We start from the raw sequence: 16,599 nt of genomic DNA, 5'->3' as shown, positions 1-16,599 counted from the left end.
GATGGCAGCTGCTGTCGGGCTGCAGAGGGAGGAGAGACAGGACTTCATGGGCTCCGGGCCAGCTCGGGGCTACTCCAGCCAAGGGTTGAGTATTTCCAAGGCTGGAGCCCTCCCTCTCCCTGTGACAAGTCTTCCCTCGTATCCAGTGGCAATGTCCCTTGCTGGCACTTGCCTCTTGTCCTGCCACACAGCACCTCCAGGAAGAACTGGGCTCCCTCTGCAGAGGCCCTGAGCAAACCCCACTCCCTCAGCCTCTCTTCATCCACCATGGCCTCCAGCCATTCTGGCACCCTTAGGCAGATGAAGGTGGCCCCACTTTTCACAGGTGTCCTCCCCCTCTACCTGCAGGACCCTGGCCAGCAGGCCTGGGAGCTCACAGGGACCCTCCTGAACCCCCAGACACCATCAGCAAGCAAAGAGCTAAGGCCAGGCAGTGAATACCGAGTGCCAAAAACCTGTATTTATTCAGAAAGACCAGCAGCAGTTCCCCATGTCCTGCTGCCCTCCAGCCAGCACCCCTCACTGGGGGCTGACACCCCCAACTGCTGCCAGCCCTGCTCTTGCGGCCAAACTGAGTGCAGTTTGGGCCTCACTCCCCCCACCAATGCCCTGTCCCCCATGGAGACACCCCTGCATTGCCCACAACCATGAGACTCAGTTTCCTCCCTGTGGGGTAGTCACCCTGGTATGCTCCCAGCAGCCACAAAGTGATCCCTGAGATGCAGGAGACCGTTACGGAACCCACCAGTAGCTTGGCTGAGCAGAGCAGCACCTCCACCAGGCCCAAAAAAAACTGCACAGCCACTTCTCCATCCAAGCTCAAGAGAAGGGGGTCCCAAGCAAGAGACATCAGAGAAGAGCAGGTGGGTGCCTGTTTGCACCTGTTCTCTCACACCCCTTAGCACACCATCCCCATCCCTCCTCCAGTCCCAGCTCTGCTGAGCATTAACAGGCAGCAAACTTCTGCTGGATGAGTCTGTACCTGAGCAGCTCCTGCTCAGAGACCGACGGCTGCAACCTCGCAGCAGCCTGCAGGAAGTCTTCCATGGTCAGGATCAGAGCAGAGCTCTCGGTATCCAGCCCTGCATGAGAGAAAGGGAACAGGAAAAGGCTGAGAGCCAAGCGCAGGGGCAAGATCCAACAGCCCCCTCTCCAGCCGCTGGACAATGGAAGGAAAACCTGTGTATCTCTCCTTCCCCCTGGGGCCAAGCACTGGAAGTGAAGATGATCATGCCCACAGAAACTGCCCGCCAGTAACCCAGAGGCCAGCAGTTGCCCATGGGCCCAAAGCCATCGAGGCTCTTCTCACAAAGCCCAGTTCCTGGTAGTGGTCACTCTCCTCTCTGTCCCCAAGGGACATGGAGGGGGTGGGCTCCTACCTTCCTCGATCCATTCCACCTTGCGTTTGACAGCGCACATCATGGCGTCCGAGCACAGGGCGTAGATGTCGGCTCCTGTCAGCTGAGACGGGCATTTTTCTAGGATGGTGGTGAGATTCACAGAAGGATCCAATTTAAATCTGCCAAGAGAAAAAAACTGCAGGTGTAAAAGCCACAGAGAAAAACAGAGCAGGAGAGACGCGGCAGCCAGCGTGACTGGGCAGAGGGAATCAGAGGCCCCACGGTGGGCAGAGGGAATCAGAGACCCCATGGTGGGCAGAGGGAATGGGAAGCCCCATGGTTAGCTGCTCTGCACGCTCCAAAAAGAAAATTCCAAAGTGGTGGTTGGTTTGTTTTTTCAGTGCAGTCACTTCTCTTTGAAACGTCCCCATAGCGTGGTCCTCTCTCTTGCTAAGCAGGATCAAAGGCAACTTTGAGTACTCACTCAGAGAAATTAAGTGTTCCACATGGCTGGGAACACCCTAGAGCCAGGGCTGGATAAGAACATGTTTAATTACAGACGGTACAAACCACTGTAACACCGACCCATCCTGTGGCAGCCACGCTGCAGACAGCGAGCCTCCTTCAGCACCAGCAGTGCCGGAGGGCACGACTGCCAAGCCACACACTGTGGCAGCCAGCCCACACTCTCGCCTCTCCTGCTCACTCATCGTCAAAGGCAGCAGTGATCACAGCTATCCATGACAGAAAGTCCCTGCAGAGGCCGATTCACAGGTGCTCACCCAGCTGTGAGGGGTGGTACCTCTGCACCTGAAGGGCAGGACTTCCTTTTCTTCCTCCAGAAATGCTCTCAGGAGCTTGGAGCAGCTGGGGAAGCAGCCAAACCTCACTGCTCAGTGATTGCACACAACCAGTGTTTGGAAAGACACTCAGAACACTCTCAGTGTCACAGGAGGAGAGACAGTGAGACAAACAGAGCTGCCTGCACCCTTGGACCTGGAAACAGCAGGAGATGTGCTAGGGGAACTCCTGTGGCAAGCAAACGGGAGCTCCCTGCCATGTTGGTGCACTGCAGTCTCATCACACTGTCAGAGCTCCTCAAGAAGAGCATGTGGGGATGATGACTGGAGAACTCTACCAACCTCTCCACCTGCACAGCCAGCTGAGCTGCTCCCATCTTGGAGGAAAACCAGCTCCAGTTCTGCTTCTGGAAGTTGCCCCATCCTCCTCCCCTACCTGCTGGCTGTGGGTCAGTGACTCAGGTGCTCCCCAGGGCTCAGACACGAAGCCAAGCTGGAGCACACCACGCACCAACCCCAGGAAGGCTGCGACCCACTGGTGGGTGGCAGAAGGCTGCTGCAAGAGCACAGGGTCACTCACTTCCTGGTGACGGCGCTCAGCACCTGCAGCTGCGACTCCCGGTCTTCGTTTATGCCCACATAGACCAGCTTGTCAAACCTGCCAGCGGAGAGGAGAGACAGCTGAGAACAGGCCAAGACAAACCTGCCACTGGTGCTCAGCCCAGTGCACCAGAAACTGAAGGGTGGCCCTGGGGCAGCTCCTTTTGCTGCCAAGTTCATGGATGACACAAAGCTTGGGGGGGGGAGCAGTCAGTGTGCTGGAGGGCAGGGCTGCTCTTCAGATGCTGGGTAGGGTAGGCTGGAGAAATGGGCTGACAGGAGCAACAGGAGGTTCAACAACAGCAGATACAAAGACGTGCCCCAGGATGGGGCAAGCTGCAGGCATGAGGACATGCTGGGAGGCAGCTCTGCAGAACAGGCCCTGAAGGACCAATTCTTGCCACCAGTTTGGTGCCACAGCAGGTCCCCAATTGCCCCACTGTGCTACTGGGGCAATAACCAGAGTGGCGGGGGGACACAGGACCCGGGGGTGCTTCTGCTACAGCCACAGGCACTGGCCTCCTCTTGGCTTCCCATTGCCCCACAAGCCAGGGGCAGTGGGCTTTAGGAACAGTCTCTGTGGAGGGAACATGTTGGGGACACAGTCCAGCTCATCATTGCCCGAGGAGCACTGGGGAACTACCCTGGAGCAAGGCAGGGTAGGATGGGACATACCTGCCTGGCCGGAGCAGAGCTGGGTCCAGGAGGTCAGGCCTATTTGTAGCTCCAATGACAAACACCTCTCTGGTGGAATGAAGGCCATCAAGCTCAGCCAGGAGCTGTGAGACAACTCTGCAAGGAGCAAGACAGGATACTCACAACCAGGCCTTGGCAAGTCACCCACGGTCACCCTCAGCCACCAAACGAAAAGAGGAATAAGTGAGGCCACTGGCAGGTCCATGGCTTGGACTTCAGCTCACATTTCTCTTCCCTGAAGAGCTCTGATGCAGCCATCCAGCCTTCTCTGTTTGGGGGAAGCCAGTGAGCCTGTGGGCTCATTGCAAAGTGAGTGCAAACCCCTGGTACCAAGACAGTCCTTCAGGCCTGTGCTTGGCTCTGAACCCTTCTTGGGGTGGCCACATGTGCTTAGACTTGTTATCAGACACTGGCAGCAGAGACCAAACATCAGCAGTCACACATGGCTACGGCTCAGGTTCCCCACTCGGACATGCTGCCTGGTCCCAACTCTCCCCGCTGTGTGGTACTGCCCTGCCAGTCCATGCTGGGGACACCCTGGCAGTCCAGTGACCCTGCCCACCAGTCCTCAGGGCAGTGAATGGCACACGTTGCAGGTCTAGTTCTGCAGCCACGAAGCTTAAGCTGCTCTGGCAGCACAGCAGCACACAGACCTCCTGGAACGGGCATATCTCCACCAGGTTCTGGGATCACCTGAGGCAACCAGTGGGTACCATACCCAGCCCCTTCCACAGCTGCTGGTTTGTGTGTGTGAAGATGGATACTGGGAGCACAATTGTGTCACTGGAAAACATTGCAGAACCCCTCATGGATGGAGAGAAAGATTGCACGGGGACTATCAGCTCTGAAGGAAATAATCCTGTCTCTGGTTATCTCCAAACTGTACACAATTTGCTTCTACCAGAGGCAGCTGTAAGTTTTCCCACCACAGGGAAACAGCAGCTAACAGGAGGAGAGCACGGCAGAGGTGCAAAGGATGACCTTGGAGAGGCCAAAGGGAGCAGTTGGCAGCCACAGAAGCAGCTGGAGGAGACTCTGTGTTAACCAAATGTTTGCACAACAAGCTTGGGCAATCGGGAATCTGCAGCAATGCAAACAGCAACACCAATGTCCAGAGAGAGGAGACGGGACATGCAGAAGAGCTGAAGGGAGCAGGGAGGGAAAAAGTAGAGAGAAAGAGCTGGGATGGGCTCTGCCTCACAGGGCAATCCTGTGCATCTCCCCCGGCTGAGGCAGGTCTGCTGCTCTCCCAAGGATGCAGGATACTCACTCACCTGTCCATGACACCCCCTGAATCTCCACTCCGCCCACGACTGGGGGCCAGGGAATCCAGTTCATCGAAGAAAATAATGCAGGGAGCAGCTGCCCTGGCTCTGGCAAACACTGGGAGGAGACAGCACAAAAGGTGAGAAAGACCTGGAGGAGCAGTCAACAGCAGCAGGACCCGCTACATCATCAGCAGGGAAAAGCTGTGGATGGAAACCAGCTGCCCACTGCCTCAACACCAACAACTGCTCCTGCCTGAGGGGCTCAGTGGGAGCAGGGACAGGCAAGGACAGGCAGGGACAGGCAGCACCCAGCACGATGAGCTGTGAGGCTCAGCTGTGCCTCTGAGGGGCTGCTGTCCCACCAGAAACAAGAGTGACAGGAACAGAGAGAGGAGAAGGGGAAGCTGCAGTGAGGCAGAGAACAGACTGGGTGTAGGAGACAGTCGGGTTCATGTCCTTGCTGGCAGCTGTGGGTGGGAGCTGGGAAGAGGGGCTTAAGCACCACCTCCTTCCTCCCCAGCACCACACAAGAGCCTCATCTCTTCCCACATGCAGGAGCAGGAGGCATCTGCTCACCGTTACGCACGTTCTCCTCGCTTTGCCCAACGTACATGTTGATGAGCTCTGGCCCTTTCACGCTGTGGGGCAGGGAGAAGAGGGAGGCAGTTAGAGCATGTCCATCCACTGCCAGGAGAAAGCCAGCCCTGCAGCATGACCCCCCACTCCTCACCTAAGGAATGTCATGGCACACGTGGTTGCCACAGCTTTTGCCAGCAAGGTCTTCCCTGTCCCTGGAGGCCCGTACAGCAGCAGACCAGAGCGGCACAGACCCAGTGACAGTAGCTCCGGGTGCTCCAGGGGCAACTGGATAGTGTCCAGGATCTCCTTCTTCACCTCCTGGAGCCCACCAACATCCTGCCAGGACACAGAGGGGATCTGCCAAGAGAAGAAGAGTCCCTGTCAGCACTTCTTCCCAAGCCCTGAGCAGGCCTGGGCTACTAGGAACCTCTGCCATGTGAAGGAGGATGTGGGAGACAGACATCCTGGAGGACACTGTACAGAAAACGAGCTGCTTTTGGAAGGGGGGATGCCAGAACAAAGTCCATGGATGCTTACAAGAAGCAGATAGGGATGGAGTCAACTGCAAATATGCAAGGGATCATTACAAAGAGAGGAAAGAGCAAACTTGAGAGGGGTGAGCCACGCTGCTTGCATTATTTTACGCTGAGCAAAACCATCTCAGAGGATGCTGCTGCTCTGCTGACAGCTTTAGAAACAGCAGTAATGCCAGAGTCTGCATGACAGATCCTTCTGAGAGTCAGAGCAGCTCTCCTGGGAATGCACAGAGAAAGCAAAGCCCCAGAACACTTCCCCCAGCTGCTGGCTGGGTGGGGAACAGGTGCCAGCACAAACGGGGAGTTTAAAAATAGGCCAGAGCAAAATTCTTTCCCCCTCAGCTAATATGGCTCTCCTTTCTTCACTACTTGAGATGATGTTATCTCATGTTCTTTCTCCAGCTGTCCAGTGAGTCCACCAGGAAAATCAGGTCAGACAAGATAAGGATTTCCAGGAAAAAAAAAACAAACAATCTTTTAAAGCAAAAGGTCACAGGCATCACAGGCCTCCTTCTCCAGTGCTGATGAGTGGAAGAGTTGCCCTCTCCCCTGCACTCTCGCTTATCCTGCCTCACTTGAAAAAGCTCTACAGACATGAGCACGGGAGCTGGAGAACTGCAGCAAAGCTGTTTTCAGGGGAGAACATCCTAAGTTGAGAACATGTTGCAGAGACTGCTACCAACTGGAGGTTTGGAATTAGTTCTCCCTAGGAGGCTTGAGTTTTAACTACAAACAAATGTGTGACTACCCGGAAAATGCAAGCAGGGAATTGAAAGTTAAGTACATTGAGAGTATCCAGGTCTGCTAATGGGCTTTCTGAACTGCAGCCAATTGCTAACAAGTTGATAAAGGATTGTAAAATACAAAAAAAAATTAGCTCCCATTCACACATCTCGCTGCTGAGCACGCTCTGTGATTATCATTCGTCTTGTAGTGAACTTGGCAAACACGCCTCAAAGCAGAGCTCATTTTCATCTCTAGTGAATTTATGAATGAATGAAGTCTCAGCGCAGCTCCTGGGTGATGACACCAGCAAGGTGTCACCCTGCTAGGGCAGGACAGCACGTGGGTGGCTGGGGAAGGGGCCAGAATAACTGCTCCGAGGCCAGTGTTTCCTGTCCTGCGCCGAGCTCAGCCATTCGCACTCAAGGGTGTGCAGAAGAGGCTCCAGTCACTTCACTCGGTCCTAACACCACGTTACACAGCAAAACCCATCACTCCAGGTGCTGTTTCCTTGGGTGCCGAGCTGCCAGGGGCAGATCACACTCCTCCCGAGAAGCCGACTCTGCTGATTTTCTCTGACACACCATGTTCCTTTCCCTGAAAAACCCGCAGCTCTTCAAACTGTTCAGCTGTTAGAAAAGCTCAAGCAGCATCTGAGACCAGGGATCAAGTATAAGGCTTCTCACACACATGGGGAAACACCCTCACCAGCTTATGCCCCAGCCTCTTGAAAGCCTCTCAGCCTTCCCTGACCAAGTTCAAAGCCAAGAGGGTGAAAAGCACTAGTGGAGGAAAGCCCACAGTGAGACTGTTTCCCACCCAAGGCTGCGGGAATCTGTGGAAGGACACAGCAGAAGTCACGTGCATTTGGTGAAGGTTTGTGAGAGGTACCTCGAGCCATACAGCTCTAGAGAGCCAACCCCCCTCCCCTGCCCCAGCATCCTACCTTCGGGGCCCCCACTGCCTGCGAATGGGCCTCGTGCAGCTGGTCCAGTGCAGCATTAAAATCCTCCTCAAGCACTGGGAACCCAGCGGTGCAAAAATCCCTCTCCACTTCCTCACTCAGTCCGCCTGGAAAACTGGTGAGGAAAGAGAAGGGAAGGACTTGAGCTCTGCTGGCTGCAGCCTCTGCCCTCCCCCACCTCCTGCCTCCTGTGCTACCTCAAGGCCTGGATGCGGGTACAAGCAGCCCGGCTGCTGTGGGACAACAAGGCACAGAAATCTCCCAGCACAAAACCCTGTGAATGTGGAAACAAACAGCATCAGTTCAGTCCTTGGCCACAGCTCCAGCTAGGCCATGAAAGGTGTACGGGGAAGAAAACCCTCGCAGAGCTGTTCTTTGAGCTTCTGTGCCCTGGTTTAAGTTTCTAGCTTCTCTGTCTTTTCCCTTTTTTTTTTCCTTCCCTTTTTTTTTCCTATTGCTCTGTGTTCTATCAGAGCTGAGCATCAGCCGACACCTCTGCAAAGGTGTGCAGTCCTTAGGCACTAGAAATCTGCAGTTAAAGGTGATGTCTGAGGACCAGGGTTAACCACTGAAGTTGACTGGGCTCTGGGAATCGCCACCTTGCTCCACGGCCAGGTAGCAGAGGTTGGCCCAGCACTCCCAGCCTGCCCATCCCCACGTGCTGCTGTGGTTTCACTCACTGCAGTCCTGCGGGCCAGCTTGGACAGGCTCACTTCTCTGCCCAGAGGCAGACTGGCAGTCAGCACACTCAGCATCAACCTCCTCTGCTCTTCTGAAGGGGCTTCGATTTTCACCTCATGAAGGAAAGCAGTCTGCACGTCTGTAGGAACATCCTGGGGCCTGCAGGTTGTGCCGATCACCAGGACAGGGTGGCTGTTGAGAAAAGGGGGACAGTGCATGGTCTTAGCTCTACCATAGAGTCACAGAATGGTTTGGGTTGGAAGGGACCTTTAAAGCTCATCTAGTCCAACCCCCCTGCAATGAGCAGGGACATCTTCAATTAGATCAGGTTGCTCAGAGCCCCACCCAACCTGACCCTGAATGTTGGACTCTTCCCTCTTACACTGCCATCACCCATGCCAAGTCACTCTCTAATGGCGAGCCTTTCCTCTGAGAAATGTGCAGATCCTGGCCAAGGTGTCTTGCAGCCACTCTCCTCCAGCTTGCCCTTGAACTCCTTTGTGAGCTCTGTCTCCAAGTCAAGGCCCTTCAAGTTACATCTTATTTCTTCACTTGATGTCTCCCTCCCTGCACCCTGGTACTTGTCATCAGCCTCAAGATTCTCCTGGGGTCCTACTCCCTTCCAGGGTTCCCAAGACCCTTGGCATGGCTGTGACACGCCACTTTTGCTCATCTGAACTCAGAAACCAGCTTCAGACAGCAAAGCTTCCTGATTCCTTCTGCCTCTAAGCTGGAAGAACCAGTGCCCTTTGAAATAAACAAAGCAAGTCTGGGAGAAAGTCCACCAGGTTAAAAATAAAACAGGGCACGTTAGCAATCAGTCACCTCGATGCAATGGTGACCACTGCCCTAGGAACGGCAGAAGCAAACAATCACCTCAGATGCCCACAGCAAACGTGCAGGGACCTTACCTCAGCGCTGGGTCTCTATCCAGCAGCAGCTGTCTCAGAGTAGCGATGACCCTGGGGTCCTCTCCTAGCCTGTCGCGGTCTCTGCCAAGCACCTCGATATCTTTCAGCAGAAGCACACACGGATGATACTGCTGGGCCTGGGCAAAGGCCACCTGTACCTTCTCCTCTGTGGCTCCACTGGTGTCACTGCACAAACTAACACAATCGACCTGCGAGACAGACCACACAACACACACAGTCTGTAGAGGTTGCAACACAGACAGCAAGGGGATCCAGGACAATGTTCACTTCCACAAAGCTTTTCATGAGCAATTCACAGCTGAACTGGGGAATTGCTAGAACAAGTCCAGAGAAGGGCCACCAGGATGATCCGAGGGCTGGAGCACCTCTCCTATGAGAGAGTTGGGGCTGTTCAGCCTGGAAAAGAGAAGGCTCCAGGGCAATCCTATAGCAGCTTCCAGTACCTGAAGGGGCTACAAGAAAGCTGGGGAAGGACTTTTCATAAGGGCAGGTAGTGACAGAACAAGGGGAAATGGGTTTAAGCTGGAAGAGGGCAGGTTTAGATTAGATATTAGGAAGAAATTCTTCACTGTGAGGGTGGTGAGACACTGGCCCAGGTTGCCCAGAGAAGCTGTAGATGCCCCCTCCCTGGAAGTGTTCAAGGCCAGGTTGGATGAGGTTTTGAGCAACCTGGTCTAGTGGAAGGTGTCCCTGCTGATGGCGGGGGGTTTGGAACTAGGTGATCTTTAAGGTCGCTTCCAATCCTAACCATTCTGTGATTCTGTGATTCTATGATTCTATGATTGGACCAGATGATCTTTTGAGGTCCCTTCCAATCCCTAACATTCTGTGATTCTGTGAAAGGAGATCTATGTGGATGTTTCCCAGGGATATAAAATAGACACATTCAGGACATATTCAAAATAGACACATTCAGGGCTCTCTGGCATGGAAAAATGTCTGCTTGTTGCTTTTCTGCAGGAAGTGAGGGGGGCAGAAAGGTCTTGTCTGAAAGAGGTGAGGCCAAGGAATGAGAGAATTTGATACAATGGATGTCACGGCTCAGCAACCCAAGCTGGAAGGGATGGGAGAGCTGTGAAAGAGGCCAAGACAGGGAGAACAAGGTGTCTCGAAGAAACAGTGCAAAGAGTGGAGAGGGAGGCTCAGGAAACTGTTCAACCCAATGCTGCACAGGCTCAAAGTGCAAGAGGAGAAGGTAAGGAAGGGGAAAAAAAAAAGTTAGAGGTGGCTAGAGGCCCAGACGCTGTTTAGAAAGCAAACACTTGATGAAGTCATCCAAAAGGGAGGGCTGACTGGTGAGCCTTGAACAGCAGCTTGAACGAAAACAGAGAGTGCTGCCTCCTGGTGCTGCAAGGTCACACAGGGAGAGCCAAACCGTCTCTGGGATTCCCTCAGCCTCACCCTTGGAGAGGGTAGCTTGGAGCAAGGAGAATGCCACAGCCTCAAGAGCTGATATAAAGGGTAAGGATGGGGACAGAGAGCAGAGGAACTCTGGTGCTCCATGTCCTATAGGAAAAAAAAACCCAAAAACCCCAGGAGTTCAGGTTGTGGCAGCACAGCCAAATGGCAGCAGTGTCTGTACGCAAGGACGGAGGGGCAGAGAGAAAGGACAGAAACCTGCTGATTGTCAAGTAGTGGAGATTACAGTGTGGAAGAATTACTGTGTCCTGGTAGGACAGCAGGCAGAACAGTCAGAGGAAGGGAAGAGAAGGTGGAATGGTAATTTAAGCACTGCAGTAAGTGAGAACAGGAGGGGAGAATGTAAAATCTGGGCTAGGAGAATAAGATGGACAGCAAGTACCTCTGGCTTCAACAGTAAGAGAGCTAGTCTTTGAAAGTAGCACACAAGGCCAAAACCGGAGCTGTAGCCTTGCACATCACACTAGAACCTGAGGCCACCTGCCAGGACATGACAATGCTCCCAAACACATCCTATACATGAGCCTGAAAGCACTGTGAAGTCTCTGCAATCCTGCACTGGATCCCAAGAGCTATGGTGCATCTGCAGAAGAGTAAGAGCTCAGCACCAGTAAGGATCATGTCCAGAAGATGAGCTGCACAACAGCTGGCCAAGGCTGTATCTACCATCCCCACTGACCCGCTGTTAGGGCTTTACTTGGAGAGAAAAGAAGAGTTAAATAAAGTCATGTCATCTGACCCAACCTCCAAATGGAAGAAGAAAACCCAAATATCCAAAACACTCAGCTTGTTTTCTGTGAGTTTATTCTAAAAATACCCACAAAAAAAAGGAGCAAGCTTATGTTTTCCTTCCTCAAAAAGGAACCTTCCAGCTCTCATCTTTCCATCTCTCTTCTTCTTCCAAGTCCTTTCAGGGTTTTAGAAACTGTCCTAGAAAAGTCACCATCTGACTTCCAGTCCTCTCACTTTTGCAAACATAACTCTACAGATTCAAGGAGATTAAAGAATTTGTAGGATATACCCAGACTGTCAGAATGAACAAAAGGAGCATCTAGAAGGAAAACAGTACTTTGAACAAGTCAGTGAAACCTGCCTCGGTGCCCAGAACCTCCAATGCTGGACAGAGACAGGGGCTAGACCTCATTCTGGCCAAGAAGCTTACCCAGTACAGCCACAGCTATAAGAACTTAGGAATGGCTGTACTGGTTTAGACTGAGTCCATTTAGTCCATTTATTTTGTCCCCAAGCATGAACACAAGTGGCTGCTTAAGAAAGAGTAAGATCAAGGTGAGCATATACAACCCTCTCCCCTCAGTACTCTTCCAGGCACCTGCCATTCCCACCAAAAGGGATTTTCCCAGTCAGGTGTGGTTTCATAACAGTAGATTTCCACCCCAAATACTCTTACCTGCCCAAAGACCCATCTCCTTCAGCCCACCTTTTCCCACCCACTTCACCTGTCAACCCCAGGCGTTCTGGCACAGAGAAAAGGAAACACTTTCCACTCTCTGCTGACCACTCAGGATCTTGTAAACCTCTATCAAGCTCTCTCCCAAGTTCTCTGTTTTTCAAGCTGAAGAGCCTATCCAGCTGTTCACCACACAGACACTGGTCTAGACCCCTGATCTTCCACAGCATTCTCTGAATTCTTCCAGTTCAGCTTTAGGCTTTTGCGATGGGGAGACCAGAACCATTCAAGCTGTGGCAAGACACAGATCTGCCCAGCAGCAGCACCGACTCTCAAGCGTGTTTCCTAAAATATGATCTGATTTTTGACATTTATGGAGAACAGAGCCCAAGTTTTCATGGAGTCATTGACATAAAACCAAATTCTTGATACTGACTGGTGACAGTCAGCTTGAAATCTATCATTTGCCATGTACAACTAACCACAGGGAATTTTACCCACCATTCTACTGCTCAGTCACTTGGTCTCATTAAAGCTCTCCTCTAGTCCAAGGACAGTCTGTCTCCCTTGTCTCTTACCTTTAATAACTCACCAAGAAACCATCATGTCACAGTTCACTCCCTTTCCCAGGTCATTTCTGAGCTCCCAGCACAGATGCCTGCAGAGCTCCGCTGCTCATTGTGAAGACTCACCAACCATTCCCATCCCATCCCATTCCCACCCCATTCCCATCCCACATTTAACTAGCACTTTATCCATGCCAGGACCTTCACTCACATCCCACCACCACTCAGTTTCCCGAAGAGCCTTTTCAAAACCCAAGCAGACTGTGTTGGTCAAGTTACCTGCCCCACAGGTAACTTGGCAACATCTTCAAGTAATTTTCTGAAGGTTTACAGGACAGGACTTCCTGTGGCAAAAACTACATGGATTCTTCATGAGCAGTGAAGTCATCCCAGACTGTGCTAACTCTGTCCTTCACTCTAACCTGCTACAGGTTTGTGCCCTTTGAAGGAGACCTCTTGTTTCCTGCAACTGCCCTTTCCCTGCTGTTCATCTCTTTTATCTTCCATTTAATTTTCTCAAGCCCATGCCAACATGATCTATGCAGTGGCCTCGTGTTGTGGAGCGGCATCCTTCATTCACCTCCGCAGCAGATGTAACAATTCCTTCTCTTGGTTGATTCTTTCTTTCGAAAGAAACCTAATTTTGATGTTGTTCCCCTTGCAGAAGCCAAGCACTGCTATGGAAGATCTGGGGGCTTTTTTGTTCTTGAGGGGGTGGAGGGGGATAGTGAAGGTGAACACAGTTACAGGGCAGCTCTTCTACAGGCTGTGAGATTTTTAACCAGATCTGGCTCACATGCTGTTATCAAACCAAGGGCTGCATTTCTTTTCTAGGCTTCCCACCCAGCCACAGAAGATCTCAGCATCACCTCTGCCTCACTTACCAACATGCCTTTAACCCAGCCTATGTGGGGACAATTTAAAACACCCAGTGCCACTGCAATTCCTGCCCTCATCACCTCTCCAGTTTCTCTCAGTCTATTTTAGTTACTGCCAGCCTCTGGGGTACAGTATCAATTCAATGCCCTATCAAATGACAGGAAGGCAGTCTGATGAAATACAACTGTGTATTGCAGCATCTGTAAAGTACATCAGCCTGACAGCAATAATAGCAAGAGTCAGTAAAGAAAGGTACAAACACACCCCCTGGGCCAAGAGATCTCTAAATTCCTAATCCCGGAGCACTGGAGGGTACAGGCCAGAGGAAAGATCTCTTCATGCTTATGCTGAGCATCTGTTACTGGGCAGTCTCAGACACGAGCCAGGGGGCTAGGCACACCTTTAGGCTGATCCAAATGGTTGCCCTGAGGTTCTGCCCACCAGCAGTCATAATCCATGCCAGAGGGAGCTGCTAAGCTCAGCACACTTGGACTCCTTTTGTCTGCAGGCACGCACAGGAACAGCCTCTGGGTAGGCTCGTGTCACGGTTGCAGGAGGGTTGTTAGCATGGCTAACTTAAAGAACATTTACATCATCCTTTGTATGTTGTAAATCCACCCATCAACTGACCACAGGAGGAATTACCTTGAAGAGGTGAAGGTTGAGGCAGCTACACACAGCTTTGACAGCCACCAGTTTCCCACTGCCACTTGGTCCTGAGAGGAGAACGCTGCCGGCCCCGCTCAGTGTACTTGCCCTGTAACACAGAGGCGGTTCTCCTGGTGACCAGGAGGGTTCCAGCTCTCCTGGGGCTTGCGAGCAGGAATTCTAACTCACCGACTGGTCAGGTGAGGCCCAAGAGCATCACAGAGCTGCTTCACGACATCAGAAAGTCCAGCAGGAGACAAACTGCTCCAGAACTCATGGCTGTTATAGGCTGGGGCAGAGGGGACAGCGCTGTTTGTTGAACCCACCTGTGAGGAAGGGAAAACAGCACTCTGTGGAACACTGCCTGAGAAAAGACAGGCACCAGGTGACAAAGTCTGTCATGAAATGCTGTTTTTCAATGGCAGGAGACACAAGCCTCCAGAGGCACCTTTGTCATCCATAGTGCAACCTCAGATCTCCTGTACACCCTCCCTGCTCTCCACTGACACCTTACCAGGTAGAGAGAGGTGTTCTGGGTGTCCACCAGGTAACCCTCAGACTGCTCGCCTTCCACCACGCCTAAAGTCTTCCTCACTTTGAAGTAAAGCTCTGGCCACCTAAGGGAAAAACCAACCAGTTTGAATTGTTGAGTCAAGATCTTGAAGGTAGGAACAACACAGTTGTCAACAAGAAGAGAGCTGAAAGGCACAGGTAAGCAGAGATGTTCTTGCCAACTCCCAGGACCCCCGTGGATCCCTTACAGACCCCACTGTACAGGTCTGTCAACAGTTACAGCTTCTGCTGGTGGCCTCAGCCCACAAGTATGGCTGTACTACCCTTACTGCCTCTATCTAAGAGCTCAAGACATTCTCCCTCCTGCCATCGCTGCCTTCACTACAGCTCCACAGAGATTCCCCTGCAGTGTATAAGACCTTACAGTGCAGAGTCCTCTAGGCTGCAGGCTCGGACTTACCCAAATACCATGAGAATCTTGCCAGCATCCAGCCCTGCACACCTCGCAGGAAAACACTTCTTCCTACACTGATATCCCACTGGACAGATTAAGGAATCTGCAGAGTTTTCTTCCAGGGTTTTCTCCACCCTCTGAATAATCAGACCACTTGCACAACAACCCAGTGCCAAGCTCTTGAGGTGCCATGGACTCTGCTGCCTTCTCTGGCTTGCCACAGGGCTAATATATGTAAGTCCACAAACAGAAGATTTGTGCTTTCTATGGTCCTGCCTCCCTCTGAGAAACAGCCTGGAAAATATTCACTGTACAGTGCTATAAAACTATTCAATTTTAAAATACATAGCAGCGCTGAGCAGCGTTCCTGCATGTTGCTGGCACCTCCTGCATGAACAATTCAAGGCTACTCTTCACACCACACACCTCAGTTACCTGCAGCAGGTCCCTCAGGGACACAGCCGAAGCATTTCAATTAACCCAGCCAAATCCCGCTGCACACACCCCTCCTCTGGCACAAAGGTGCCTTTCTCTCACTGAGCACAGACCTGTTTCAAAGCCACGTGAGCAGAACCAAGGCAGGCAGGATTGGTGACCAAACAAAGTTATTCTCACACTAACTATAAGGGTTGACATTTACTTTGTTGTTTGTCACACATCGACAAGTCCAACTTCCACTTTGCTCTCTTTATGTGGCACTGGCTGTCCTCAGGCCACCCCTTCCTCCTCTGCAGTCTTTGACCCCACCAGTTCCTCTCTCTCTCTCTTTCCTTTCTTCCCTCCATGACTAGTTGAGTGAGCTAAGGGAAGTCTCCCTCTTAGCTGCAGCCCTCCATAATCCAGCAAAAACATTTCCCTCTGCCCCCTAAAATGAGAAGCAGATAAACTCTAAACTCCAGGGACAGATAAGAACGGAATAAACTGTCTTGTTTCAAGAGTAAATAGCGGAAAACTATCTTTTCTTTGGCAGTACCCATGTAACAGAGCCACAGTTTGTTGCCACCTACCTTAGGAACTTGTCTGCATTTACTTCTAAAAATTCAGCACATCCAAATGTTGGAACACACAGGATGTCACCCTCCTGGACAAGCCTACAAAAAAAACAGGGAGTTTCACCAGTGAACGAGGGTAAATCCTTCTGGTTGTGTGTCCTCCCTGCCTCATGCTGTGTTTTCACAAGAAAATCATGTAGCTGTTCATACTGACTCGCTCCTTTCACAGAATCACAGAATGTCGGGGATTGGAAGGGATTTTTTCCCCCCCCCCCCCCCCCCCCCTGCCACTTAAAGGATTTAGCATGCACTGGATATGAGTAGGCACATCCAGACTACTAAGGGGAACCATTTCTACAACACTCAATTCTGGGAATGTTATAGAAGATCAATGTCATTAAGGAATGTCTCTTCCAGACAAAATAGCTTCCTTATCCCTGGAACACCTCTGTGTAATTCCAACGGGAAGCCCTGACAGCCAAATGAAAGCGGCTCGGGGGCAGGTGAGGTGTCATCAGAGAAGATGGCAACACATCCACTTTCCCGATTACTCGACTTCATTCAAAGCTGAAAACTGGGGTTACGAACACGCCCCATTACA

General features: G+C 52.0%; 1 protein-coding gene across 1 annotated transcript; it reads right to left on the bottom strand.

Moving 5' to 3' along the window:
- Positions 1-801: 801 nt before the first annotated feature.
- On the bottom strand, positions 802-16,097 carry PEX6 (peroxisomal biogenesis factor 6; the record flags this gene model as incomplete). The annotated part of the gene is made up of 15 exons (XM_010174223.2): positions 802-1,082; positions 1,380-1,519; positions 2,721-2,798; positions 3,416-3,532; positions 4,711-4,819; positions 5,281-5,342; positions 5,435-5,640; positions 7,489-7,621; positions 7,704-7,780; positions 8,187-8,379; positions 9,099-9,307; positions 14,037-14,148; positions 14,229-14,365; positions 14,554-14,656; positions 16,014-16,097. Coding segments are annotated over 15 exons (1,897 nt in total), but the record flags the coding sequence as incomplete, so codon positions are not given.
- Positions 16,098-16,599: the final 502 nt, after the last annotated feature.

The sequence above is a fragment of the Antrostomus carolinensis genome, unplaced genomic scaffold (genome assembly GCF_000700745.2).
Source record: "Antrostomus carolinensis isolate BGI_N321 unplaced genomic scaffold, ASM70074v2 scaffold43718, whole genome shotgun sequence".
Taxonomy (NCBI): Eukaryota; Metazoa; Chordata; class Aves; order Caprimulgiformes; family Caprimulgidae; genus Antrostomus; species Antrostomus carolinensis.
The sequence above is the reverse complement of the archived record's forward strand: the minus strand, read 5'-3'. Positions and strand labels throughout refer to the sequence as shown.